General features: G+C 40.6%; 1 protein-coding gene across 17 annotated transcripts in view; it reads right to left on the bottom strand.

Moving 5' to 3' along the window:
- Positions 1–3,364: 3,364 nt before the first annotated feature.
- The window catches only part of Ufd4 (ubiquitin fusion-degradation 4-like), a 203,906-nt gene continuing 179,436 nt past the window's right edge, over positions 3,365–27,834 (bottom strand). For 12 of the 17 annotated variants that reach the window (XM_045736451.2, XM_069326362.1, XM_069326364.1 and 9 more), the window contains 9 exons: positions 26,775–26,910; positions 25,399–25,639; positions 22,440–22,654; positions 18,882–18,967; positions 17,227–17,360; positions 14,821–14,974; positions 13,887–14,467; positions 10,101–10,791; positions 3,365–5,776 (listed from right to left, as the gene is read on the bottom strand). In XM_045736451.2, coding sequence (XP_045592407.2) covers positions 5,639–5,776; positions 10,101–10,791; positions 13,887–14,467; positions 14,821–14,974; positions 17,227–17,360; positions 18,882–18,967; positions 22,440–22,654; positions 25,399–25,639; positions 26,775–26,910 — 2,376 coding nt within the window. In that variant the 3' untranslated portion in view covers positions 3,365–5,638. The remainder of the gene's footprint in view (positions 5,777–10,100; positions 10,792–13,886; positions 14,468–14,820; positions 14,975–17,226; positions 17,361–18,881; positions 18,968–22,439; positions 22,655–25,398; positions 25,640–26,774; positions 26,911–27,834) is intronic. The other 5 variants (XM_069326367.1, XM_069326368.1, XM_045736452.2 and 2 more) reach the window with 1 other exon arrangement.

Raw genomic sequence — 27,834 nt, 5'->3', positions numbered from 1 at the left:
GAGTCAAGTGAATTTGTCAATCTGGAAGATAGAATGGCCTCAAGGATATATTGTATTTAATATCCTCGTGGCAATCTTTCAGTTCTCTATCACCAGTCACAACATGGTGTGGGAGAGTAACTGTGCCAATGCTGGCATTTAACCGGGCATTTTTGGAGATCCGAACAGGGGTCTCACCAATGCAGGATAATGAAGCAAAGCGGTCAGCTGCTTCCTGAAAAGGGGCTACAATGACACATGCACCAGTACGGGTGGGGTTAGAAGTGACAAAGTTATCACTGAATCAACTATGTGCTTATGGATAAATAAATCATCAGGGCATGTAGGATCAACATGATTGAGATCAAAATACTTAGTTCACTTAGCAGGACCAAACAAACCCTAGAAAGTAGTTGATCGGGAAGGAATTATGTACATGCAAGTGTAGAGGTGACAGCGCAAAGCACCCCCAGTAGGGAGTGCTTTCCCAGTAGAGGGGAAGTAAAAAGCACAGTTGTTACAAGAGATAGAGCCACTTCAGGTGATGAGGTGGTTATCACTGGGGGCTCGGGGGCCCAACCCTGTCTCAGAGGTGGGAGGGAAGCAAAGAGGGTCAGTTGGAAGAGTAGAGAAGCAACTTGTTTTGGGCCCAATGTAACAGGTGCTACAGTGCCCGCCTTCCATCCCAATCTAACTCTGTACCTGGTCGTGCACCCCACAAGTCTGAGAAGTGGAACAAGGGTCAGATATCGGTACAGAAACGAGCAGGAATGGAATTTCGTCCGCAATTAAGCCCCCATACCCCACCATGGAGCCACAATTAGAGGATAGGACACTCAGCAAGACGGGAATCCTCAGGGGTGCATATACACCCTGCAATCATCAGTAAAAACTGTCAAGTCTGTCAAGATCGGGCTCAGAAACGAAGGCAAAGTTTGACAATAAAAGCGTTCCCTTGCTCGACAACATCAGATTCTACCAGCGAGTCCCTAAACACCAGCGTCAAAACAGAAAGAAGACATCAGAAAGAATATTCAAGAATGGCAAAAGGTCAGCTGGAAGGAACAATCAGAAATGAGAAGAGGTAGAGGAAAAATTAAACACGAAGAAGAGAAAAAAAGCAATTAGCAAAATTAGTGAGGAGAGCAGCAGGAGCACAAGGCTTCAAAAGGAGAGAGGACATTCTGTTTCATGGAACATTACACTCCAACACCCACCCATTAAGCACCCTCACGACAACAATGGGCTGGAAAGGGAGGGGAAAGAACTGTAGGTGATACATGTATAGTATACAGTATAATTTATCAAATACTACAAGAGTGGCAGTTAGGCTCTGAGCATCTTTATGAGGATGCGAGTCCCTGGATTCTAGGAGTGGAGGCCTTGAGGCCTGTGGCTCTGGCCTTGGTGGACTTTTCCATAATGCATGGGGGTACTCATATGAAGGTGGTGGCAGCATTTTATTTGGCCTGTGCCTCACATGTTGACAGGCTGTTTAGTCAGATTTAGCTTGGTCTACCCATTTGTTCATCATCCCTTTTTCACCTCTCCTTTTTCCTGAAGATCTTGTTGAATAGGTCTTGTCCACGTTGGCTTTCCTTTGCCATTCTATTTATCATTTGTCTTTTTCTCAGAGTTCTCTACATATTCAGAGGCAATCTGGTAGGGCAGGGATCTGATTTTCAGTCCATTATACATGTTGATGCATGTTCCTCCTCTGCTCGATGTTGCAACTATGCATTGTGGAATGATGATTCCACCAGCCTGGTTTGAGCCAGCCATTTAATGGCCATTTAAGCCCTCATGTGCTTTTCGGGTTATCTGTCTCAGCTTGTAGTGGACTTGGTCTTCTTGAGGTTATCTTTAGATTATTTCGGGGCTTAGTGTCCCTGCAGCCCGGTCCTCGACCAGGCCTCCACCCCCAGGAAGCAGCCTGTAGTAGCTGTCTAGCTCCCAGGTACCTATTTACTGTTAGATAACAGGAGCATCAGGGTAAAAGAAACATTTTGCCAATTGTCTCCGGCGCCACTGGGGATCGAACCCGGAACCTCAGGACTACGAATCCGAAGGCTGTCCACCCAGCTGTCAGGTGCCCCATGGAGCCACAATTAGAGCTGTCCCTTCCTCATTCTTGGGATTGGGTCTTTTGGATCAAGAGTTCTCCCAGAAACTGCATCAGGTGGCTGGATAGACTTGGGCATGGTCAAGATGACCTCATCCTTCTGCAACCCGTTCTCGCACTTCCGTACAGTCAATATTGACTTATTATTAAATAAGTGCATATGTGACATACTAATTTATTGTGAATATTTTAGTTTACCTTGAAAAGCTTCATAGACAACACCGACCTTACCTAACCTTCTTAGTATGTTAAGATAAGCATCTTATCGTTTCTTAATTACAATTATTACTTAACCTATTATAGGTATAGGTCAAGTAATAATTATAATTACGAAGCAATAAGATGCTTATCTTAACATACTAAGAAGGTTAGGTAAGGTCGGTGTTTTCTATGAAGCTTTTCAAGGTAAACTAAAATATTCACAATAAATTAGTATGTCACATATGCACTTATTTAATAATAAGTCAATATTGACTGTACAAAAGTGCGAGAACGGGTTGCCTTCTGTGGATGTCCCAGTTGTTTCCAGTCCTGAAGTAAGACTTGGTGGAACTACAGTATATCCAGGGTTGAGCAGCTTTATCCCGTCCAATTTCCTGCATGACCACTTTGGCTCAAGTTTGCCTGCTACTACAGGCAAACTTGGGCCAAAGCTTGGATTGTGTCCTGGACACCATCCCCACCTGCCCTTTGCCAGCTTCCTCTTCGGGCCTTTTAGAATTCAATTCCACGGCACCACCCTTCTCAGTCACTGTGCATTCACAGATGCCTTAGCTCTGGGTTAGGGCTCAAAAGACCGTTGGTGAAAAGGTCGCCCAGAGTTATGGTCAGGTCCATTTGCCATTGGGTACAAAATATGGTGTGGGAGTTTTGTAGTCATTTCCACTTCTGGTTCCACTTCAACTGCTTTCCAGTGATTCCCTGTCTGAACTGGTGGGGGTCACTGTGTTGAGGTGGACACTTAACATAATATATATAATACAATATTTGCAAATACAATATTTGCAGATTCACTTTGAACTTAGACATGGTTTAAATTATTTCATCATGCATCTCGCATTGGTGGACATGATGAAAATACATCAGCTTTTAAACGTAAGACTTCACTAAATTGAATTATGATTCAGGGTTAATTTACTTCTTAATAATACTGTAGTTGAAAATGAGAGAACCTTTCAACCTTAGAAGAATATTTTTGCAAATTTTGAAGATGGACAGTATCATGAATGCAAATTAAAGGTTATAGGAGAAAATAAGACAAAATTTAGCAGTATAAAATAAATATTGAATATATGCACAATTATTCCTATTGCATTCTAACATTTATGCTCACTTTTTGATATAGAGATAAATCAAAATGAAGTCAATTGCAACTACTCTTGCTGCTAATAATTACTTCCCTTCAACTATGTGATTTACTTGCCTACTGTGAAGATTTCTAGCACTGATGATGAAGTGCAATATTATCTAAGCTATCTTTCTTTTTTGTATTTGTAAGAACTTTTGAGTGGAACTGTTTTAATTAAACACCAGAGCCCATTAACCACTGCTGTGATGTACAACTAACTCTCTGAAGGCAAGAGAATGGGGCATATCCCTAAAGATAACTGGCCTGTCAAGGGTGCATGTCACACACTCTTTAGATCTTATATGCCTACTTTACATCCTCTTGAGTTTCCTCTACATTAGGCTATGTTTTACATACACCATTAATAAATAAGGCAACAAATACTACAAGTTTTTCACATGATGATCTTTACAATCCAATTACATAATATTTATTTAAATGTTGAAAATATTATAAAAGTTAATGAAAAATAAACTCTGAGCACTGTCCATAGCTCCTCAAAACATAAAACAGTAATTTCACAAGACAAATTTACAAACATTCTTTCCTTATTATGATTTATAGAAAGTAGAATGCATTTTTAAACTTAGTTTCAACTATCTGTATAGCATGAACATAAAATTATTAAAAAAAATTAAAACTTCAGAAGAAAAAAATATAAGGCACAACACAGAGCATGACTATGACAAGCTCAATGAAGAGATCGAGTTGCCAGCCTGTAATCCCATACTACTTTGTCTCAACCTGCTACTGACAATGCAGAAAAGAAGCTATGTTACAAACTTGTGCACAAGTCTCAGATCAATTGTCTAGCCACCAATAATATTTCAAGTACAAACATAGCATGATCTGCCCTAGCATGCTTGAGACTTCTCAAATGACAAGATTACCAAATCTTTGTTAGTGGAACTACAGACAATGTCGATGCCTTGTCTTGGTTACAAACACCGCCTCTCACCCTTCATGACCAGGACCACAATGTTTGTTATGTTTAATTTGTTGAAATGTTAAGAGAAGAAATATGCTTGGGATGGATTATAGCAATATAATAAATCACACATTCAAGCATTTACTACAGTGGGCTTATTAGAATTATTATCATGAGATCCTTGCTAACAAGCCAAGATGAGAACAGCCAACACTGAACAGCAGACTCGTGTATTATAGAATGGATGCTCAATCACTCGACCACCTACTCACAGTAATTCTCCACTCAAAATCATGAATGCTTAAATGTTACATTGAGACGCACAACTATAACAGTGGCATGCTTGTAATGTATTTCCTTATATACAACTTGCTGCCTATGCAATGCCTTCACATCAGTTATCACAGAAAGACATAAGCTAATGGTGACAACATAAAACAACAACCGGCCAATGTCAGCCAACGTATCACTTCAGGACAAGAAAGATGCATGTGGTGTCACTTACACTTTATGTAAAATACTTGTTCTTCAGTAACACTTATGCAGATTGGCATCAACATCCAAACTGCTTTCACACATTTCACTCCTCTATAAAACAGGCCACATTTACTTGTACAGACACTAGGGTGACCAATGTTCTGTGCATTCACGCATCATTCTTTCGCTAGGTAGCACTGTGCTTTGTTGCGTACATTTGCACTTTCTCAAGCTATCACCTGGAAAGGCATAATATTTACTTTTAATTTAAAGCACTAATCTTGAATTAGCACACACATTTGGACAAAGACCTTTTTCTGTGTCATATGCATGAAGTCAATACCAAGGACTTCAGTTTTCTTAAATAATGAAACTAATATTGTAATTTCCTGTTTTTAAGCATTAAGTATCACGTAAAATTTGCACTTTGAAGTCAATATTAATAATTTCATATTACCCTTTCCTAAGATACATTCCACATGAGAGAAAAGGCCGACACTAAAGCATAACTAACTCCATTCAATTAATATAAACAAAATTTATGTAATTAAGAAACATTCTACACAACTTTAACCTAACTCAACTGATAAATTACCATTCAAGAATAATATACAAGCGTTTTTTAATTCATGTTTTCTCCAAAGAAAGATAATATTAATTTATAATTACAACTTATGAGAAGTCTTTGTTGAATATATTCAGCATTTTATACATTTTCATGAATCAAGGGTTTTAAAAGCTATTACTTAAACCTGAGTCTATAGTTCTTATTATTTTCTAATGATTAGTTAAGATGGAAGCCCTTCTCCCGAGTGGCTGCAAGAAGCCTCTCTTTCATTATGCTCTCCGAAGAGTAATCCGGCATCTTGAGGTAATGCACACAAGTATTCACAGATGGGTATGATCCATCTCCTGCATCGACCTGTGGATACACAATATTTCTGTAAAACATAGCAAAAACATTATTCATTAAGTAATTATTCGAGGTGAAAGAAAGACCCAATATATGTAGAAATGTATTAAAAACCAAATTTTCGGATGTAACCTACATCCTATCTTGAGGATACTGTATACTATGTTCTGCAATTACTGTCATGATAAAACTGTCACCACCCCCAAATAAACATGCTAAATATTCCTCTAATAATAACTAGAAGATACTTCAGTTAAATTTAGCATCACAAGCCTATTAGTATTCAAAAACATTCTCTGGCTCTATTTATAAATTACTGATCCCGACTTAATAAATGTTTAGAATTTCTATATACAAAATCTCTGCAAGCATAAAACAGCCACTTATCACCTTAACTGAAATTTCAAACCTCTTCCCTCTCCTCCACCATAAACACAGACATATAGGGATAGGAAAAAAAAAAGTCATTCAGTGCTTGGTAATCACAGACCAGTGTCAATTACTGTACTGGTAAATTTCTTGGGACAAAAATTTCTCAACATTTTACAACATCTTTTTACTATCGATTATTGTGGAGTTGGCAATATGGTTCAACCCTTTCTATGTTGGCAATATGGTTTTGCTTTTGTTAAACCTTTCCATTAGTGGCACCACTCAACTGGTGCCAGTGTACCACAATGTAGTTTGCTTGGCCTCTTGATGTATAATGTCTATTTTGTCAAAATGCCATAAACTATTATGCTGATGACCGTACTCTTACCTTTACATATACAAGAACAAATGCAAACTCCTACAGGATACTGCACTATGTGCAGCAAATTCCGTCTGGGATAGATAATTATAGGTTATGTTTGCAGTAGAAAACACATAGGCTATGATCATAACTAGATTACATGACACTGAACCTGGGATAAGCAAATGGGTTGGTAGAAAAAGCTAGTGATCGGTGATGAAGTTGACATCTTGGGGATGAAGTTTGACTCTTCAATGACCATGAAGAGCCACACATTGAACCTTGCAAATATGGCAACCAGGAAACTTAAAGCCTCAGGACATATTTCATACCTATCATTGCTTACCCATCAGTGACTATGGGGGAGTGAGATCTAGCTCTTTATGCCCTGCCTCCTAGTTGTTTATACATGACACTAATTACCTCTCAACATAAACATTTTCATTACATTTTTTCTTAAAGTTGTGGATGCAACTGGCTTCAACAACCTCTTACATAAATGCATTCCACTGTCTGATCACCCATACAGGAAACAAGAACTTCCTTGTATCCCTTCAACTCCATTGCGTGTCCAGCTTCCACTGATATCCCCTTATCCTACCTCTTTTTAATTTAAATAAGCTTCCTTTGTCCACTTTGTGTATTCCCATATAGATCTTGTAAGTTATATGCTTTTGGTTTCTTATCTCCTCTAGGATTGTGAGGGCGAGTTCTCTCAACCTGTCCTCATAGCTGAGGCCTCTCAATTCTGGTATTAATCTATTTACAAATGTCTACTCCCAGGTATTTTCCTCTCATCATTTCTTGTATTTCCTTCCCCTTATGGTATAGTTAACACTTCCGCACAAGTGGGACACAGTCCGCGTCCAAAATTTTTCTCACGGATGTTTGGCGGGGACGCACGTTGTGTCCCAAATTAAATTATTAGTTAAAATTCTAATTTTTATAAAGCCACAATGTCATGGCGTGGACGACTATCTTTCAAAGTTTATACAGTAATCCAAATAAACCTGATATGTATGGAGTAAAGCTGTACATGCTTGCTAAATCCACTACTGGTTACATATATGATTTTGGAGTGTGTGCCGGAATTGGGAAAACAACGACCGAGACGGTTATGGTCTTGATTGAACCCCTGAAGAACAAAGGTTATCATTTATATATGGATAGCTGCTATAACTCTCAGAAAAGCTGCTTGAACATGGGGTATACACCTGTGGTACTCTCAGATTGCAGCATGGTGCACCCAAAGATCTACAGCTCAAAGCAAAGGGTAAATTTTATTTTGCTGTTTGTTTATAACTTGTTTGCTACAAGTCTGGAAAATGGAGGGACACCAAATATAAGTGTAAGTCGTGTGATGTGGCACTGTGTGCTGCACTATGCTCCAGCTTGTCCCATTTCAAGAGGACATACTAGGTGGATAAGCAGTAATGCTTACAACCAAGCCACTCCACCTATAAAACATGTGTTGAGAAACTTCAGAAAAATTTTTCCTGGAGCAGCTGGAGTGGTTCAATAGAATGCTCAACTTATGCTCTACAAACATCATTGAGTGGTAAGTACAGACATTGTTTCAATTTTGTATAAATATGATATTGGGGTTCCTACTTTATCTTATTGGTATTGGTAATGTTGTTCTTCCATTTGCCCTTACTGTATATGCATATGTATCCCTTTAGAGCATTCTATTGCAAACAATTTGATACCTCTATGTATAATGTCTATTTTGTCAAAATGACAAACAGAACGAATGATGTAACACGAAAATTAACGGAATCAAACATTTCTGTAGGAGTGTTGAGGGTGTTGCAGGTGTGTCACTGGGTGTACGCTAACAGGTAACGCTTGACTGACTTTTGGCGTTGTTGCGGGTGGGGTGTGCCAGGGTTTTGGACATATGCATATATACCTGCAGGGAATTCTATTACGAACATATTGATACCAAAACGAATGATGTAGCATGAGAATTGAGGTGAGAAAACTGAAAAAAGTACACACATTTTATCGCTGTTTGGCGCTCATGGCTAGTGATCACCCGATTTTTGTGCTTGGTGCGGGTGGCACACCGGGCTTTTGGACATTATAGGCCTATACTCCTGTGAGGAATTCTATTACAAACAATTTTATACCAAAATGAAACATATAAAACGGAAATGGAGGTGAGAAAACGGAAAAGAGTATACACATTTCAGTGTCGCCGAACGCTTGCCCCAAACGCCAGGACCTCATGCCCGGCGCAAAAGTGTTAAATACAGGTCTCCTATTTCTCTTACCCATATTCATTATTTTACATTTATTTGGATTGAATTCCAGCAGCCATTTATCTGCCCATTGCTGAAGTTTGTCAAAATATCTTGCAGCACCCTACACTCCTCTTCAGTTCTTACTCTTCAGCTCTTACTCTCTTCATTAACTTTGCATCAGCTGCAAACAGACATGTATGAACTCTCTCCCTCTATGAGGTCATTTACATAAATTAAAAAGAGTAATGATCATAGAACAGAGCCCTATGGCACACAACTTTCCATTCCACTCCAGTCTCCAACAATGACCCTTTGTTTCCTGTCTGTTAAGCACTCTTACCCAGTCTAGTGCTTTTCATCTTATCCAGGCTAGTCTCTCGATCTTGTGTATTAGTCTTTTGTGAGGGACTGTATCAAAAGCTTTTTGGCATTCTAGGAAAATGCATTCTACTCATCCTTCCTTCTCACCTTACTTTGGTGACCCTGCCACAATATTAAATCAAGCTTGTTAAGATGATATATTAAGCAGAGGCTATAAAACCTTACATGAAGTACAAGTTCACTCCCATCTTGAGGATGTACCACTCCCCCCCCTTATTCATCTGAATTTTGCACAAGGTGGAGGATGGTATAAGACGACTCATCTCTAGTCTTGACTGAGTCTGGTTGGACCGGTCAGGTTATGTAAGGCCTTCTACACCAGAGAGATGTTGGTGGCCCTACAGTTATGTATATGGCCAATGTTCTCAAGAGTCCCCACCTGCTTCAGCTTTGTGGACAACCACAGCACAAAGTGCTTTGCCAGCAACAACCTTGTCTTGACGATACCTTTGTCAAGAACATTATTCCAACAGCGATCATTCATTCCTAGACTTGCACTTGAAACACATTCTCCAAATATGTAGATACACAAAATTATGTCAGCCAACCATATAAAGGCTCTGACACAAGGTTGGTGGATACTAATCATCAAATAAATGAGTTTCTATGAGGAGGCTTCATATGACTGCTGTAGGAAAACAGCCTTTAGCTTGCCGTTTCACAAGGAACATCAGCACCATTCCTAATGAGCCCTAATCATGGTTAAAACAAAAAATGGAGGGGAAAAAGAACTATACACTGTATGCCAATTTGATCCCTTACAAAAGAAAAAAAGAGTGTGGAAAAATGATGGGGTTAAATTTGAAGGAAATAGAAAATTTAACTTAAAGACGCAATATAGGAAGAAATTGTTAGGCAAGCTTTTATTCAAGAAAGTGACCAGTTTTAGTGGGTGCTACAATAAAAATAACTGAAGAAAAATAATAACCATAAAACCAACATCCTTAAAGTAAGTTCAAGTTTAAACTCTTACCTTGCGTACTACTGTAAGGCGAGGATGAAGATTGGCGAGGCCACCAGGTGGCAATGAAGAACAGCCAGTGGTGAACTGCAGAAAGGCTTTACGTTCTTCTGCTGTTAATCCCACGAGAATGTTAACAAGTCTCAAAAAGCCAGGAGAGTCTCTAGTATATCCTAACTTAGGCTCAGTGTATGCCAGGATATCTTCACGAGTCCACATGGGTGCTTGGTCACCACAAAGCATAAGTCTCAGCTCATCTGGGCTAAATGCACCCAATTTTTTCAAAGGAAATACCTGGCAAAATCCTACCCGGAAAGCTTCCAATTGCCTTCTAATACCCACTTCTAAGGCCCAGTTAAGAGTAAGGTCAATATAATCTTCCACATTAGCAAGAGTCACTTCCTGATCAGCACCACCAGTTCGTAGCTCAATCGCAGTGTATCCCAAGTGTCTTGAGGGAGCAGCATATTGCATGGTCAGACAAAGATCTTCCAGTCTAACTGCTGGTGGCTCAGCTCCCTGAGTATCAGGAGTTGTTGGAAGAGCCAAATTGTGGAGTTGGAGACGTTTGTCATCTTCAGAGAGAATTGTGTCACTTAGGATTTGCTGCTTAATAGAAACTAGAGATTTGAGCTGCTGCATGAAAGTTCCTCGTTCTGGGTCAACCTCGCACACATCTTCCAATGTTAGAAGCCCACTGAACCTGATGGAAAAATATATAATTACCAATAAAATATTTCAGAAATAAAGCAGGCTCTGAAAATCAAAATACCCGTACATTAAAAATGGGAGAACACAAGAGATTCTGAATTTAATGAAATGCCTCTTTCCTGCAGGTATGGGGTTGGATGCTCCTGGTTGGGAGGAAAGGGTAATGGAAGTTTCCGAGGTCCCCCAGAAAAATGCCTTTCATTACATTCAACATTGGTTTTCAGGAGTGACCAAAGGTGACCCATTAACCAGAGAAAAGTTTAGCAATACTCAACAGGGGAGAAGAGCGAAGGCAAAACCCTTAAAGGAAGACACCAGGATGGGAAGCACTACCCAGGGAAATACAAGCCCAGTGGGAGGACCAGGGACACTGACCAGGTAACGAGCCGCCAGGACCTTCGAGCCTGAATATCAGCCCAAGACATAATACAAAATCCAACAGTCGGTGCCACAAACTTCCGAACATCATGGGCCCCTTGAACTGGGGATCAAGGCAACTAAATCAACAAACAATGCCTACCTACAAACCCAACATCAAATGTAATGAAATGCATCTTTCTGGTAGAGCCCTGGTGGCTCCCTGTAATTACCTCACCAAGACAACTACATACTACAGTGACATTGTGTGGGGGGAAAAAAAACAGCGCTGAATGTAAAGAAACGCCATTTTCTGGGTGAGACCCGGAGGCTCCTGGGAGCTATCCAAGCTGATATGCTAATGTCAGACTTTGGCATCAGTCAGGTGTATGGAGTTGTGGGGGTCTACTGAGGACCACGAGCCAGAACCTGGCCCCCCTCAGAAAGGCATGGGAAGCAATGGCCTATAGAAACCCCCGTGTGGTTGGAAGCATTCTATGTCGACCATCGACCGGGGTCAGGCACCCAGAAAGGAAAACGTCCCAAAACAAACCCCTATTCTGGTGAAAACTGCTACAAAAAGCCGAACAAGTGGATAGGGATAGAACTCCCTAAAAAGAAACGAGCAAACGCGCATGACGTCATAAGTCGCCACACCACTGTCTGCGCAGCTCCCCCCTCCCCGGGAGGGGGAAGGGGGAGCCCCAGTTCCCCACGCCGGCCATCCACCCTTCAGTTCTGAGGCTGGACATCAAAACACGTGAAAAACTGCCGACTGGGGAAGGGAGGGATGCCGGGGAAGCCGCCGGGTCTCACCCAGAAAATGACATTTCATTACATTCAACGCCGGTTTTCTGGGGAGAACCCCTTCGGCTCCCCGGATCTAACTACCCACAGAGGTAAACATGAGGGACCTAACCCGAGAGGCGGAAGTCACACACACCCAAATGCGAAGAGGAGACAAAACTGCAACTGCCAACCCAAGACCACACACAGGACCGACAAGGCCCAGGAACAGCAACGAAGGAACACAGAGCCAACCTACGAATGACTAGGGCATGGAGAAGGAACTTGAAGAATGAAGATGAGGAACGAGGAAGACAGGCAGTAAACGGGAACGAAAGGGGCATGACCAACAACACACACAGGCCATGTAGATGTCGGGTGAAGACAGGTGAGAAGCGGGACCCAAGACCCAAAGCTCAACCCCCGCAAGCACAACTAGGTGAGTACAGAGAATCCAATGTATATGGAAGGGCTAAGCCAGGCACTGCAAGACGGGCAAGGAATGAGTGACCAAGATAAGACCATGAAAAACGGGGCCATGCCCCACCGTGTAACAAAGAACAAAGACGAACAAGGAAGGCCCCAAGAGGAAGCACGCAAGGGCCCCAAGAGGAAGCACAAAATGCGACAACCAATCCCCAACACACATCCTCTGTACCAAAACTGCATCAAAATGTTACCTCTTAACTTCCTGATACAGCTTAACATGTACCTCCCCCACTTTACCTCGTAACATGGTGGATGAAGAGTCCTGTGATTGATTCAAGCATGGGGTAGGACTCGTATAAGAATGGGAATGGGCGGTTATAATAGGAGCTGCCTCATATAGGCTAATAGGCCCTCTGCAGTTACCCTTGTTCATATGTTCTTATCCAAAAACCATGAACCAGCGCCTGGCCTAATGAGATGCCCGACCGCATAAACTCACCTGCAGAGCGTAGGCACGAACGTGTCACAACACACCGTAGCCGGATGGATGGTGAGGTGACTGGATGGATGGATGGAGGTCTTAAGACTATAATATGGTGTGTATATTAGTGACATGAATATATTTGTGCATACCAATGTTCCACACATTGTTTGACAAATTCCACTACTGACATCCCAATAGACAAATCCAATGAAAAGAAACATTGAAGAAACACTGAAAATATGATCAATAATATATTGAATGCACACGTCAACCCCACCCCATTTGAGAGTGTCCCGGCCACGTGTTTACTCAACGAGCGATCAAGATTTTATGCTGCCATTGGGATTTCATTGCTTCACTATTGCCGGACAATTTACTTTCATTTAAGAATTATTTTTTTTGGGGGGAAGGGGTGGGGGGGAACATTATTGAATTCCTCCTGAAATGCTTGCACAGTGCAGGGGTTAAGGTACATGGCAGCTCTTGAATTTGCACGGTACTGTAAAATGTAAATTCGGTTTCATGTAAATAAGTCCTTTTATACAAAGATTTGAAATAAAAAGATGAATTTTTATGTTACACAGATTAACACATTAATTATCAGTCGAGCCATGAATCTACTGAATTATAGGCAGTATGTTGGGCTCTCCACCCCTCCCTACATTTACATTTCTAATTTAATATTTCTTGTTTAACTAACCTTTTCAATTATATTCTTGAGTCACTGTATTGGTACAGTATTTGTGGTGAAAAGTGAAAGTTTTAAATATTTATGTTCAAATAGGTGATTCAATGAATCACAACTGAAAAAGTGGACTCTTGGAGTTCTCAGAAACAAAGCCTTTTTTAATCCCATACACAGTACAAGTTTGATTTGTGCAATTATATATTTATACAAGCTTTAAAGGAATGAAACCACCGAGCAAATCAAGATTTGCCCTTATTCGGTGTTGTTTTACTGATGACATAATTTGTTCAAATATATAGATAAAATATTGCAAAAAATATTTTTTTATAACAAAAATTCTCACCATGGTTGAGTATCCAAGACACGATACTTGGGAGGGTCCAACTCGAGCTCTTTTTCACTCTCTTCACTTATTATGGAAGAGGTCATAAGGTCCTCTTCTAATGGTAAGGAAGAAAGTCCTCTGGGTTTAGTAGAACTCCCTGCAATGCCTCGATCCTTCACATTGGCAAACTCACCATGACACATGAGTTTGAGGAAAGGACGAGACAAAGGTAGGTCAACGAGTCTATTGTCCTGTAAAGTTTTTGCCAAAAATATCCCCAGAAAATGAAATAACTCTACTACTTGATCACAAGCTGTGCTGTCCTGGGGAAGGGGAGCAGGAAAGAGACCTCCCTGTCTGCAGATGTAATACCCTGGAGGTCTTGTTTGTGAATCCCCAGTACCATTACCACCATCTAATGCTGGAGGAGTGATGGGGTCAGCAGTTTGATCATCACATAACCACATTGATAGATCTGCTCTCTGCAATTCTCCAGCCACAAGAGCATAAAATTCCAAGGTAGGACCTAAACCAGTTCCTTCCTCCTCACGAAACTCGACTTCCAATATGGACTTTCGACTAGCATGGACACGCATCACCTAAAATTATAATAAATGTTGGGTAATTTTAATTACAAAAGATGTTAAGCAACTAATAAGCATGTGTAAGTGAAATGAGCACATTGTAAAATTATTTACTCATTATCAAGGAAGCTGCATGTGCTGCTCATGCAGCATATAGAAGATTTACTGTACTGCAGTATGATACAGAGTTAACTTTGTACTAGTTATAAGATTATTAAACAAGTTCAGAATTACTTTGTCACAGCTTTTAACAATTATCAACATCACACAATAACTTGATCTGGTTATGCAAACGATCTAATTGTTTCACAATATGATTAAAATATTGTTAAAAGTGTTTTCCCATTTATTAAAATTTTTAGTCTCACCTGCTGAGCCCACTGAAGAAGATTTGAGCCACGAGGCACAGTCACTCTCTCGTGCTTTAGGCGTCCCACTCTGTATTCATGAGGGTCATCTCTTCTGAGCCCTCCACGCCGCTCCACACTCACATCCCGCTGACTCTGAAGCCACACTAATGATCTGAAATAATGAAGACGTACAGTCAAATATAAAAGCAGTTATTTAAATCTTAAAATCAAAATTTTTTGATATGAAGGTTTTTCAAATTAAATGTTATAAGCCTAAATAAAAAATAAGTAAATTTTATAAATATAAAGAAGAACCAAAATGAAAATCCAGCGTTGAATGTAAAGACATGACAATTTCTGGGTGAGCCCCTGTGGCTCCCTATAGCTACTACCACTGATAGTGTACCAACTACTTAGGTCACAGAGTTCTATAAGTCTACCGGGGACCAGCGCCATAAACCTGGTCCCCTTCACAGACACACAAGGAGCAGTGACATTTTTATTTATATATTTATTTATGCCACCAACAGGTAAGAAAGTCAGCAAAACAAAACAGACTGTTGCTAGCTTCAATCAAGACTCTGCCTTGAGAACCACCAAAAGAACTCCCTTAACAATGTAACCAAACAATCAAAATCTCTTAGAACTAGCACCAGCTCATTTGCCTCATTTTCCCACTTGTTTGGAGGTAGGGGAAGGCGGCTCTTAGTCAGCCGGTGAGCCCACCCTCAGTTGTATGCTGATGTGTACTTGCCTAATTGTGCCTCACCTAAAAATCCCTTCTAATGTCTCAGTGGCTTTTTTGGGTACTCAGTTTCCACCTGTAATTACCTAAGATGCAGGACGAGAGCTACACTCATGGTGTCTAGTCTTCCCAGTAATCCTTATCATATAACGCTTTGAAACTACTGATGGTTTTGGCCTCCACCACCAAAACCACTGTATCCCTTTGTGCGTGTTGGTCCTATGGATGATATCACCTCCGAAACTGCTCTCACTATGTGAGAGGTTTTATGTTGCCCATGCCATGTGACAAAATTCATTCCTTCTGCCTCCCCCATGCTGCCTGTTGGGTCAGTGTCACCTTCGATCAGCAGTCCTGCGGGTTTGTTCTCCCCATGTCACCCCACCCCACTCCCCACCCTTTTCTGACCCTTCCAATGAAGGGTCTTCACATCTTTGCACACACCTCTTTGTGTGCTAGATTTGCTAGGTTGTGTGCCCAGTTGGAAGCCCTGAAGCTGCTCCATTTGGTGATTAGGGATCTGGATCTGGAGGCGTTTGTAAACTTTCCCTAGGTTCTGTTCATGCCACGCCTCCTCCCTCTTCGAGCATGGTTTGGCCTTCCTCTGGTTCTTCCCCCCTGCTTCCAGCCCTGAAGTGACTAGGGTTTTTCGGCTGGGGACAGGGCACGGCATTGTCAGTTCTGGGGGCTGCCCCTTCTGATTTGGGTGAGCAGGATGTTGAGCCTGCTAGTCCCACAAAGGCTTCTGGGCATTCTTTTCAGCCAGCCTCTTCTTCCTGTGAAGCTTTTTCCCCTTGGACTCCACCTTTCTATCCAGGATGGTGGGCTCGAATTCTGCCTCTGCCCTGGGACTATCTGCTACAGTATCTGGGGCTTTAGGGGAGTTGGATATGAGCCCTGGGATCCCTTTTGATTATACATGGGTCCCTGGTTCCCTTTGAGGAGGGTCTTCTATTGCAAGGAGTGGGGTTCTGATATGTCCCATCACTGTATGAATATAATTTGGATGTGGATCCCCATAGGGTTCATTACTGTGTGCCTTTGGGCCTGTTGAGGCTTCTGTCTTCTTGAGTCCCTCCTGCTGCAGCTCGGGAGGCCCTATTTATGTATCTCGTGCAAGACCCAGATTACGCCTTAGAGATAGACCCTTTGCCTTTTGAGTTTGGGTTCTCTTCCCAGTTTTTGATGCACTACGAAGCTCTGGAGTCTTCCTGGTCAGTTTGCAAATCCTTATTTTCGCTTGGTGCAGCTTTTGTCATACCAGCAAGCTGGAGGCAGGTGGTGTTGGCTGCATTTCAGGTGTTTCTGGGAGCTCTGTTTTTTGAGCCTCTCAATGACTGCCTGTTTGCCCCCACTCTACTCTAGGATGTAGGTTGTGCTGTTTCTCTGTTATCTGGTGGCAGATTACCTTTTTATCCATGCACACCTGGGTTCCTGTCATGTACTTCATGGGGCTTCTTGAGCTGCATTTCGATTGGCTCAACCTAACATATTACATTAAGAGAATGGTTTTAATCAAATACTGTATAATGTTTATGTTTAACTTTGTTATAATTCATGTTGATGGAAACGTGAATAACACAGCTTTCAAAAATATAAATATTTATACCTCTGACACTTTGGATTAGCCATATAACCACAAATTAGTATTTAGTAATAGTATTAAAATACATTCCTACCTCTCGGGACCAAAAGCTGTGCAATTGAAATATAGATGTCTGGTATCAAACGGGAAGAGCATTGGGGTGGCATAGGTGAGATCCTCGCACCATGATGGTAGGGCACCACATGCTAGGACTACAGCTTCACCAACCTATTACAAACAAACAAAAAATTATTTGATGACTACAGTACCGTACACTATATTGAAAGTATTTTTTGAAAAGGCTAAAGATACTTTTAAAGTGCAATAAGCTACACATCTTGTGTAGCTTATTGCACTTACAACCCAAAACTGTGGCTCTCTTGTAAAAACGAGCCACATCCAGATTCTCAGATTATGTGGACCCATTACCTGTAAAGTTTTACGGCTATATGGAAGTGGTGGTACACAGTTACACCAAACACAAATTTTATGTTTGGTGTAACTGTGCCCAAATTTTATTATTTATGATAATAAATTTTATTATCCCCCCCCCCAAGTTGTTTTGGATATTAATGACTCTCAAGGGCCTGGTGCGATATGATGAGTTTGGAGCTATACAGGTGGTTAGTGACAGGAAGCCACTGTGGAGCCTTACTAGAAAAACTGTCAATAAGCCAATGTTGCTATTGTTTCACAACTAGTAAGAACACATTATAGCTATTTCAAATATTACAGAATATACTTGACTTGCAATATATAATAAATCCCGAGAAAGTTGTGTAAAAATGTACACATAAATGTTCTCTCGGACACGTGAGCGGTGATGGTTAAATTAGGTTCCGAGTATGAGTTTGTAAATGCATCGACAATGGCAAAGACATTTTTTTTAATAATTTTTCTTGTAATTAATGAAGCAGTCAAAGTGTTAAATTAACAAGGCTTTTGGAGGTTTCTTGCTTTATGGAAGAATCACATTAGAAATGCTACTTCAGTTAACTTCAAAACTGAACAAGATTCTAGACTGCAATATTTAAGACTATGATATGTCACAGCCTCAAATATTACCGGCGCATTTGATAGGGTCTGGCATAAAGGACTGGTGCATAAGATTAAGAGACTGATCTGATGGATCTTCTGCACTTAATTGAAAATAATGTAAGTAACCAAAATTCCAGTCTGTCAACAGCAATCAGTTATCCCATAAATGTGCCACAGAGCAAGTGTACCCAAGGATATCGTGATTGAACCCCCCTGTGAGACAGAGAGAGAGAGAGAGAGAGAGAGAGAGAGAGAGAGAGAGAGAGAGAGAGAGAGAGACAGAGACAGAGACAGAGACAGAGAGAGAGACAGAGAGAGAGACAGAGAGAGAGACAGAATATCACAAAAATTAACACGTGATGAAAAATGTGAGTGTCAGACCACTGAAGAAGAATTGAAAAAGTACTTAAGGAAATTCCTGTTTCAATTCTTCTTACATGGTCTGACACTGTCATTTACAGATTATTATTATTATAATATACAGTATATATATATATATATATATATATATATATATATATATATATATATATATATATATATATATATATATATATATATATATATATATATATATATATATATGTATATATGTATATATGTATATATGTATATATGTATATATGTATATATGTATATATATACAGTACATACATACATACATTTCCATTATTCACTTTTCACATAAATAAATAAAAAAATCATGCCTACCTGTTGGACTAGTTTGTTACCAACTTTTTTAGATTCAAACTCATCACGGCGTACCCCAAATGCATCCACAACTTGCCCAGATTTATCTGTAATTAAAAAAATGCCATTGAATATAATGAAACGCCAGTTTTGGGTGAGGCCCGGTGGCGCCCTGAAGCTATATGCTGAGATGGTTACCATCTACTGGGTCACATCAGCTGTAGTGTTCTAGAGGCCTACTGCAAATCCAATCCAGAACCCAGCCCCCTTCCTCAAAGGTGCAGGGAGTATTGACTCTTTTTTTGCCACCTCACTGGGAATTCCAAGCAGAAAGTCAGCAAATCAAAAGCTACTACTGGAGTTAAGTGAGACCAAAGTCTCTAAACCAGCTGCAAAAGCTCCTCCAACTATGTATCAAATGATTGAATTCTCTCTAGAACTAGAGAGAACTAGAACTAGAAATTCTCTAGAATGAACTAGCACAACAGATAAGGTAAGATAGCTCACTGCCTGCCAGGATCTGAGCTCCCGGTTCTAGAGCAGAAGTAGACATCCAGCCTATGAGTTGGAAGAAAAGGAGTGGATTAGGGAGCCACCAGGGCTCACCCAGAAATTGGTGTTTAATTACATTCAATGCTGGTTTCTTTGGGGAAATCCTTGTGGTGCTCTGAAGCTAAATACCCATGATCAGAAAACATGGCAACTTACCAGGGAGGAGGCAGCACTGCAGGAATCAGGACAAGGAAAAAAAAAAAAAAAAAAGACTCCCAGCTGTGAGACACGACAAAAAGCCACAAAAAAAGCACAGAGGTCCGGGAACCTTCACCAAATGGCAGCTCACCCTGTTTGACCTATAAAATCCCCGCACCCAAATTTCAGCCAAAGACAAGTTTGAAAACGAGGCCGAAAGTGTGGCATGATTCCGAACTTAATGAGCACGAGGGCAGACCCTAGGCTAGCTAAACTTAATTACAATGCAGACTACCTGGGAAATACAAGCCTTGGAATAGGGTACCAAGTTAAGAGGATCAACCCACAAGGCATCCAACAAAGCAGAATTCATGACACAATGGAAGTGCAGGAGAATTGCCACCAGACACAACACATGAAGTACTCCCGGCTGAACCAACCAAGCCTCAATGACCAAAGAACCCCCTCTGGAAGTCAACTAACTCATTCTTTGCAATAAAAGGAGCCAGCAGCAAATGAACATAATGCTCACCTAACCCTGCCTCTGGAGAAAACTAGGAAGCTCCCCAACCTGACAACCAGAGGCAAGAGAAACCGGAAACAAAGCCTTAGAAAAGAAAAAAAAAAAAGGGGACACAGTGAAATGGGAAGAGGAAAGAAAGTAACTACACAGTCCAAAGACCAGGCAAGAGGTGAAACTAGGCGCAAGACAGATTGTGAAACAGTGCCGAAGTAGTATCAACATAAAATGCAAGCTGTAGCGACTCCACCAGCAATGCATGATATGAGGCAACAGTATTCAGTATACCTGGTTGGTTGATACCTGGTTGATGGGGGATCTGGGAGTTCTTCTACACCCCAAGCCCAGCCCAAGGCCAGGCTTGACTTGTGAGAGTTTGGTCCACCAGGCTGCTGCAGCGGCCCACAGGCCCACATATCCACCACAGCTTGGTATGAGATACTGATCAAGAAAAAGCCTAGAAATAAAGCCCTGCAAACACACAATGTAACTCTCCCTATTTTCTGCTTGTTAGAACTGCAATAAAGTTGTTACATCTTGTTATAACGCTTTTATGACGTATTGGAACGTTGTTACAACTTACTATATTGATTGTTACAATTTCTTTGGTGTTAAACCTTGTTCGAAAGTTGTAGTAACGTCGTAGTTTCGTTGTGTGTTTGGCGGGAGGAGAGCACCACACTTGGCAACCAAAGAGCAACCATGAAGAGAAATGAAGAGGTGAAAGGAGTGCCATGAAATTTCATTCTGCCACGGAGAAAAAGAACGCAGATGGGACACCATCAAGAAAGCCGCCTGTTCACCATAAAGATGACGATATAGATGCGCAAAAAGTTCCAGGAGCAAAAAGTGGAGGAGGAGGTCAAAGCAGTGAAGTACTTCACAGAACAGACCCTCTGATAGAAGCAGAGCCATGGAAAAATGCCCGGGTTCAGACACCGAGCAAGCAGTGCCTGATAACTCTGACTCTCAAGCACTGGAAGCTGCAATTAAGGGCTCCGGGTTGGAGCTTGTATTCACGATGCCTACCGCCCAGGATAGAAAAGCAGAGTCCAAGGGAAAGGCTTCAAAGGATGGTTGGGCTGGCTGAAAGGAAGATCTAGAAGCCTCGTTGGGACCTGCAAATCAAAGGTTTCTGTTGATCCATGGGACCACCGAAACCGCAGAGGATTTTCAGAGACAAAGATAAACTACATAGGACACACAGGCACTTGGATTGTTATGCCGGACCAAAAAATAAGCCCACACAGCATGCTTCGTGCTGATGTGAAGGCCGACCACGTCATGGCATAAATGCTGAATGCACACACTCTCGGTGTGCCCCACCAGCCAATTTAGCTCCCAAATGGGACAAAGGCAGTGGGCCAGGAACCCCTGACTTACCCATGCAGAGGGCCACCTGAAGCAAGGAGGACCTCTAAGGGAGTGATCACCAAACAAACCAGAGAAGAGAACTCTCAGTGCAAAGGCAGCACCAGGGAGAACACAGGAATGAAACCCTGAGCACATGCAGTGCCAGTAACAAAATCTCACTCACACTACATCAGTGCAAAGGAAGGCTACCAAAAACAACACCACACCACTTAGCTGAATAACAGGACACCTAAGCCAGAACGGGAGAGTGACGACCTGGTAACCACTACATCAGCATTCAAAATGGAAGCTCAAGTCTTGGCAGGCAATGAGCAACCCCGCCGTCCCCTTCCCCCAAACACGTGGGGAAGGTGGGTGAATAAGCTCATGCTAGTTCCGAGAGAATTTGATCCATTGTTTACATAGTTGGAGAGGGTACGGGGTTCTTTTGACCAGTTTTAAATCTTCACTCTCTTAAATCCAGCAGTAGTTTGTGTTTTGACTCGCTCGCTTTCTGGTTGCCTTACCAAGTGAGGTGGTAAAAATAAATGTCACCACTTCCTGCGCCTCTGTGAGGGGGAAGGTGTGGCGGGTTCTGGCTCCAGTCCCTAGTAGGCCTCCAGAACTCTACAGTTGATGTGACTGAGTAGATGGTAACCATCTAAGCATATAGCTTCAGGGCGCCACAAGGGGCTTTACCTAGAATATGCCATATTATTCTATTAAGAACACTAATACAAAACACATGAATTTAAATGGTTTCAGAAGATGATGCACTTCACAACTAATAACAAAAGATGCAGTTTAATATTACTAATGATAGCACACAATAAGTAAATCTGAATACAACTAGGAAGTCATGTTTCCTTTAAAGAATCCTGTGCCATGTTGGATATCTTTACATAAAAATTTCTCCAGCTTCTTCAAAACATATGAAAAGCATTTGAAGAACTTCCTTAACTATCCACATGAAATGTAATTCATCAAAATACAAATAACAAAAACTGGAAATATACCTTTATCTTCATGAGCTAATATATACAGCTGGCGCAGGAGTTGTAACACATCTTCAACTGATGGATCACCCATTGTCAATGTACTGGCAGGAAGGGCTGGATAGCCACAGCTTTCAGTCAATATATTAGTCCTTGAATTACGACGATTGAGTAGTTGAACACCAGAGATTTCTCCTTCAATACCCTCATCTTCTCGTGCCTCACCATATACAAGCCTGTTTAAAAGTAGGTTCACCATATACATATTTATGTTACAAAAATAAACACACAGTAACTATAACGGAAAGCCTCTAGCTGGGGAAGCAACAGTGGCTCCCTCTTGCTAGCCACGCTGAGATAGCTCCACACATACATTACAAGTCATATCAGCATTAGGAGTCCTTAATAGCTAACCAGAGATCAGACCATAAACCTGCCTGCCCCCCCTCCCTCCTCACAGAGGCACAGGAAGTAGGGGATTCAAGATCACCCTCAGTGAAGAAATCCCCCTAAAATGAAGCAAAGCAAAAGAGAACTGCAAGGTTCATAAAAGGGAAAAAGCTGCAAATGACTCCTCAAATGATCTACCCAGTAATTAGGTCATACCTCTTCTAATTACCATTGCCCACTGCCAAGTGGCAACACCATGGAAGTTTGCCAGTTCAAATCAACAACGATCTCGTAGGGATAGATGGCTCAGGAAGCCACAGAGACTCCCGAAGAAAGAGAGAAGCTGTCATTATGTTTAACCTCTGGGCTGCAACCCCTTACAATAGCCGACATGCCCCAAGTGCGCAAGAAAAAAATTCTTGTGATGATGTAAAGATTCATGAGCGTTCATTGAGCAATTACCCCAGGTGGGAGTTGCCACAAAGATATTATTACCTAATTATTTCAATGTCTGATTATTTTTTTTTTTTTTTTTGCAGTAATATTATTCAATAGTGTGTAGGATGATATATTTATGTAATAAAGGGGGGTGAATCGTCGCTATACTCAAATGTATGGTGTGCATATTAGTGATTCAATTATTATGTTCATAAAACAATAAACAAATATATTTGCTGTTATTACACTATATTCACACAGGTTATATATAAGTATCTGCATGTTTTGTTCGCCATAACGAACAAAGTCAAAGGTATGGCGAGTCAAAAAGCAACGAGGAATGGCCGCCACATCAGCCAGCCAGCCAGCCACTCCCTCCCTCAACAACACCTCACCCGCCAACAGTCTCTTCCCACCATACTGTTTTTGCTGTTATTCACTATATACAAACATTATATATAAGTACCTGCATGTTTTATTCTCCATAACTGTACAACTAAGCTGGTATTGTGGGTTCAGGCAATATAAGAGACGTTGCCCCACACACAGCTGGCGGCTGCCTCCCTCACTGGTTCAAGGCCAGATGCACAATTTTCTCCAACAATTTTAGTGGTGTTATTACACTATATATACACACACACATTATATATAAGTATCTATATGTTTGATTTACCATAATTATACAACTAAGCTGGTATGGTGCCCAAAGAGCATAGTGGCCACCCTCTACACAGCATGACAAGTTATGCAGACGATGCCTCCTCCATCACCCAAATGGCTCCTCCTAACATACTCCTTTTGCTGTTATTACACTAATACACACAATATATAAATATCTACATTTGTGTTCACCATAGCAAACCACTAAGTTGGAATGGTGAGCGCAGACAACAGGTGGCCGTAACACAGATTCAGCAGACGACGCCACCTCCCTCCCTCAGCATTACTCCTACCACACAGCGTTAATTATCTTGAGGTTATCATGAGATGATTTCGGGGCTTAGTGTCCCTGCAGCCCGGTCCTTGACCAGGCCTCTTTTTTTGTTACACACCCCCAGAAAGCAGCCCATAGCAGCAGCTGTATAACTTCCAGGTACCTATTTACTGTTAGGTGAACAGAGGCATCACGGTGAAAGAAATTGTCCATTGGTTTCTGCATACATCGGGGATCTAACCCGGAACCTCTGGACTACGAATCCGAAACGCTGTCCACTCAGCTGTCAGAGTCCCCTATAATTATCACAACAATTCTGCTATTATCACAATCCTGGTCATTTATTATCACAGTCAGGGGTTTTCTGTAATACTGTCATCGCTAAATAATAGCAGTTACATATTTATTTTGACATTTTCAGGTGATGCTGTAGTCACAAGCTAACAGCAGTGCTGTTAGCTTATGCTGCATATGCACCAGCCTTGGTTGCTCACACAGTACTGTGGCTCTCACACCAGAGAACGTTGCCCATGATTTTTTTTAAACATGGCATCTGTTTACAAGAGCCCTGAGGAAGCTGATGTTAACCCCATGTAGCCTCAGGCCATTTGAATCATGGCTAGCACCCTACGTCATATATGTATGCCATGCGCCCGGTGGGACATGTTACTCCGGTCAAATATATATGCCATGCGCTAGTTTTCTGTAAAGAAAAGCTATCAGTAAAGAAACTATCTAGAAAATTAGATAGTTTTCTTCAAGAAATGCTGGACCAACCGGGCTGTGGTGGATATGAGAGTCTGCGGGCCGCTCCAAGCCCGATAGCCTGTTGGACCAAGCTATCGGCTTGGGGAGTAGAACAACTCCCAGAACACAACACATTAACTCTCAACAATAAAATATAGAGGTATCTAATAATTTGACCTAGAAAGTCTAGTAGCATTTCATTCATATTGATTAACAATTTCACATAATTTTTAAAAAGTTGAAATGTACATTGTACAGCATCAAAAACCACAATTTTCGAAAGCCAAAAACTACATAAGTATTTCAAATCTATATAATTTACAAGTCTGGTATTCAGTCAAATATTTTATATGAAGTCATAACACTTCTTATATCATTCATATATTTTAGCTCAATTCTGTCCTCGCATCTCAAATGATGTGGGCAGATTTAATTCATATGTAAAGTACATAATATTCAAGGTAGCCTTACGTGTATGTGGGCTCCCAGATTCGTCTCAATCTTTCTTGTCGGGAAGGAAAATTGGCAGTGTGGACCAAAATTTGGACGGCAGCAAATATTGTGGAGGTTTTCTTGGTAATTGGTACTTCAACTTCTGGAATGCCAGGGAGGTTAGGACCCCTCAGAGTTAGACTAAGTCGCGGACCACTGACTACTTCACTTGGAGTATCACATAAATGGTCTTCTGTACCTGGGGCAGGAATCTCCAAATCTGAAGATAATATAAGCAAAACATTAATTCAATAATTCTGAAACTTTTAAGCATAAGTAACACTAATGAACTTCTTAAATTAGATTTGTAAGACTGATTTTACAGTATACAGTTGACTATCGGGTTCTGTGTAGCAGCATTTCATTCACTATTCACTTTCATACAAATACAAAATTTAGACCATATATCAGTTTTGTAGAGTTGTGCCTTATACATGCCATTATGACATTTGTTCAAAATTCATAATTAGCTCTTTAAATGCATAAATATAGGTACAGTACTGAATTGAATAACAATTTCAAGCCAAAAATAAGGTTATGATAATAAATGAATAGCTTATGGAGTAGGCTACTCGGTTGCAACATTAGGCAATGTCCTACATCCATAAGGACATGACCAGGCAACAACCAACAATTCCTCCACAAGATCTATTCAACTGCCATACCCACCCCACTGCCAGGTTATTAACCTTTCCAATGCACGACACTGCTTGGGTTGATCTCAAATATTTTATGATATTATATATAAACTGTGCAACATTCTTGGGAATTTTAATGTACCATGTAAGATTTACAACTCCTACAGGTCATCTGCTGCTTCTGCTTCTTCAGGCCTGTAATAAACAGATGCTATCTTGGAAAAAATCGTGAGGACCCCTGCTAGGTGTGAGATGGCATCTGTTTACTGCAGGCCTGAGGAAGTAAATGCGAGCCCCGTGTACTCACAGGACTTTTAATTCTTAAATGATACTTTAAATTGTCCCTCACTGACTTGCACAATCGGGTAAAAAATGGTGAGATTGTCCTAATTGACACATGCATATGAAGGGTTAAATACAACTCACTCAGCTTCACTCATATTCACAAAAATTAAAAAAAACTTGAGATAATTTATATATATATATATATATATATATATATATATATATATATATATATATATATATATATATATATATATATATATATATATAAATAAATAAATAAATAAAATAAAAGCAAGAAACTACAACAAAACTTAAAGATTGTGTTTAGCACAAAAAGATTCAATAATTTTTTTTTGAGTTATTTCTATTTTTTGGTTACATATACTTATGTATACATACTGTACCATACAGAAAGACTTCATAGCTAACCTTGTGTTTGGTTAACATTAGTGCGACCTGGACGAGGATCAAATGCTGGAATGAGTGCTGGAAACTGTCTCTTTATCACGAAGTCATCATCCCAACCTCTTCTCTTGCCATTGCGAACCTGGTGAAAATTTGTGATCTAAACTACTATGAGGCTATGATCTATGTCCTATAATCATTAGACAGAAAAAAAAAAAAAAGGTTATTGAGACAGTTTTGAGACAGAGCTATTGGTAAGACGAGCAAAGGCAGTTATAATTAAATTCGAAATCCATACAAAAATTCAAGAAGTTACTTTTGTAACAATGAAGGATAAAGAATAAATGCTATGAAGATATATACAGTACTATATTTATCAACTACATTAGAGGAGAGAAGCGAGTCAAAGGTCAATACTAAAGATAGAAAGAAACAAAGGTGTGAAAGCTGGAGACATCATTATCATACAATAATATTTCTTAACATTTTCCCGCTCTCGGTGTGTGTGCCTGTACCCACCCCAAGGCGGGTTTGGCGATTCGTACCCGTTTAACGATGCATAAGCAACAGGGCTCCATTAAGGAACATATAATCTCTTCCCACAAACAATCACCAGAGAAATCTTAGCAAACAACACAGAAATCATCGATAGATACAGCGATAGCAGGCGGCTTGACGTCTGCGAGGCACTACACATCAAGAAGTCAACACCAGCAATCAACAGCCAATTAATGCACAACTATATTCTACCCACTTCAAGACTCCGCTCCAATATAGAAGCATCAAGAAATATGGACCAATAGGCTTTCTACAATTACTTCCATTCAATACCCATTGTCTCGTGTTCTGTCTTGTGTTAGAATTTAATACCCATTTAATACCCATTGTTGAAAGTTCGTTTTCACCTCATCCACCTCACCCAAATGTAGATATAAACTCGAAGATGTGCAAAGCTCTATTCAGTTTCAGTTGTGTGTTTGTAAACTAAAGTCTTTGAAAATGTAATAAGTTTTACGAAACGCGATCAAGTGTCGCGTCAGACTATAAATAAAAATGAATTTTGGAGAATTGATCTTTGAATTAC

Source organism: Procambarus clarkii, chromosome 18 (assembly GCF_040958095.1).
Source record: "Procambarus clarkii isolate CNS0578487 chromosome 18, FALCON_Pclarkii_2.0, whole genome shotgun sequence".
Taxonomy (NCBI): Eukaryota; Metazoa; Arthropoda; class Malacostraca; order Decapoda; family Cambaridae; genus Procambarus; species Procambarus clarkii.
Note: the sequence above shows the minus strand (reverse complement) of the source record. Positions and strands in the feature narration are given on the sequence as shown.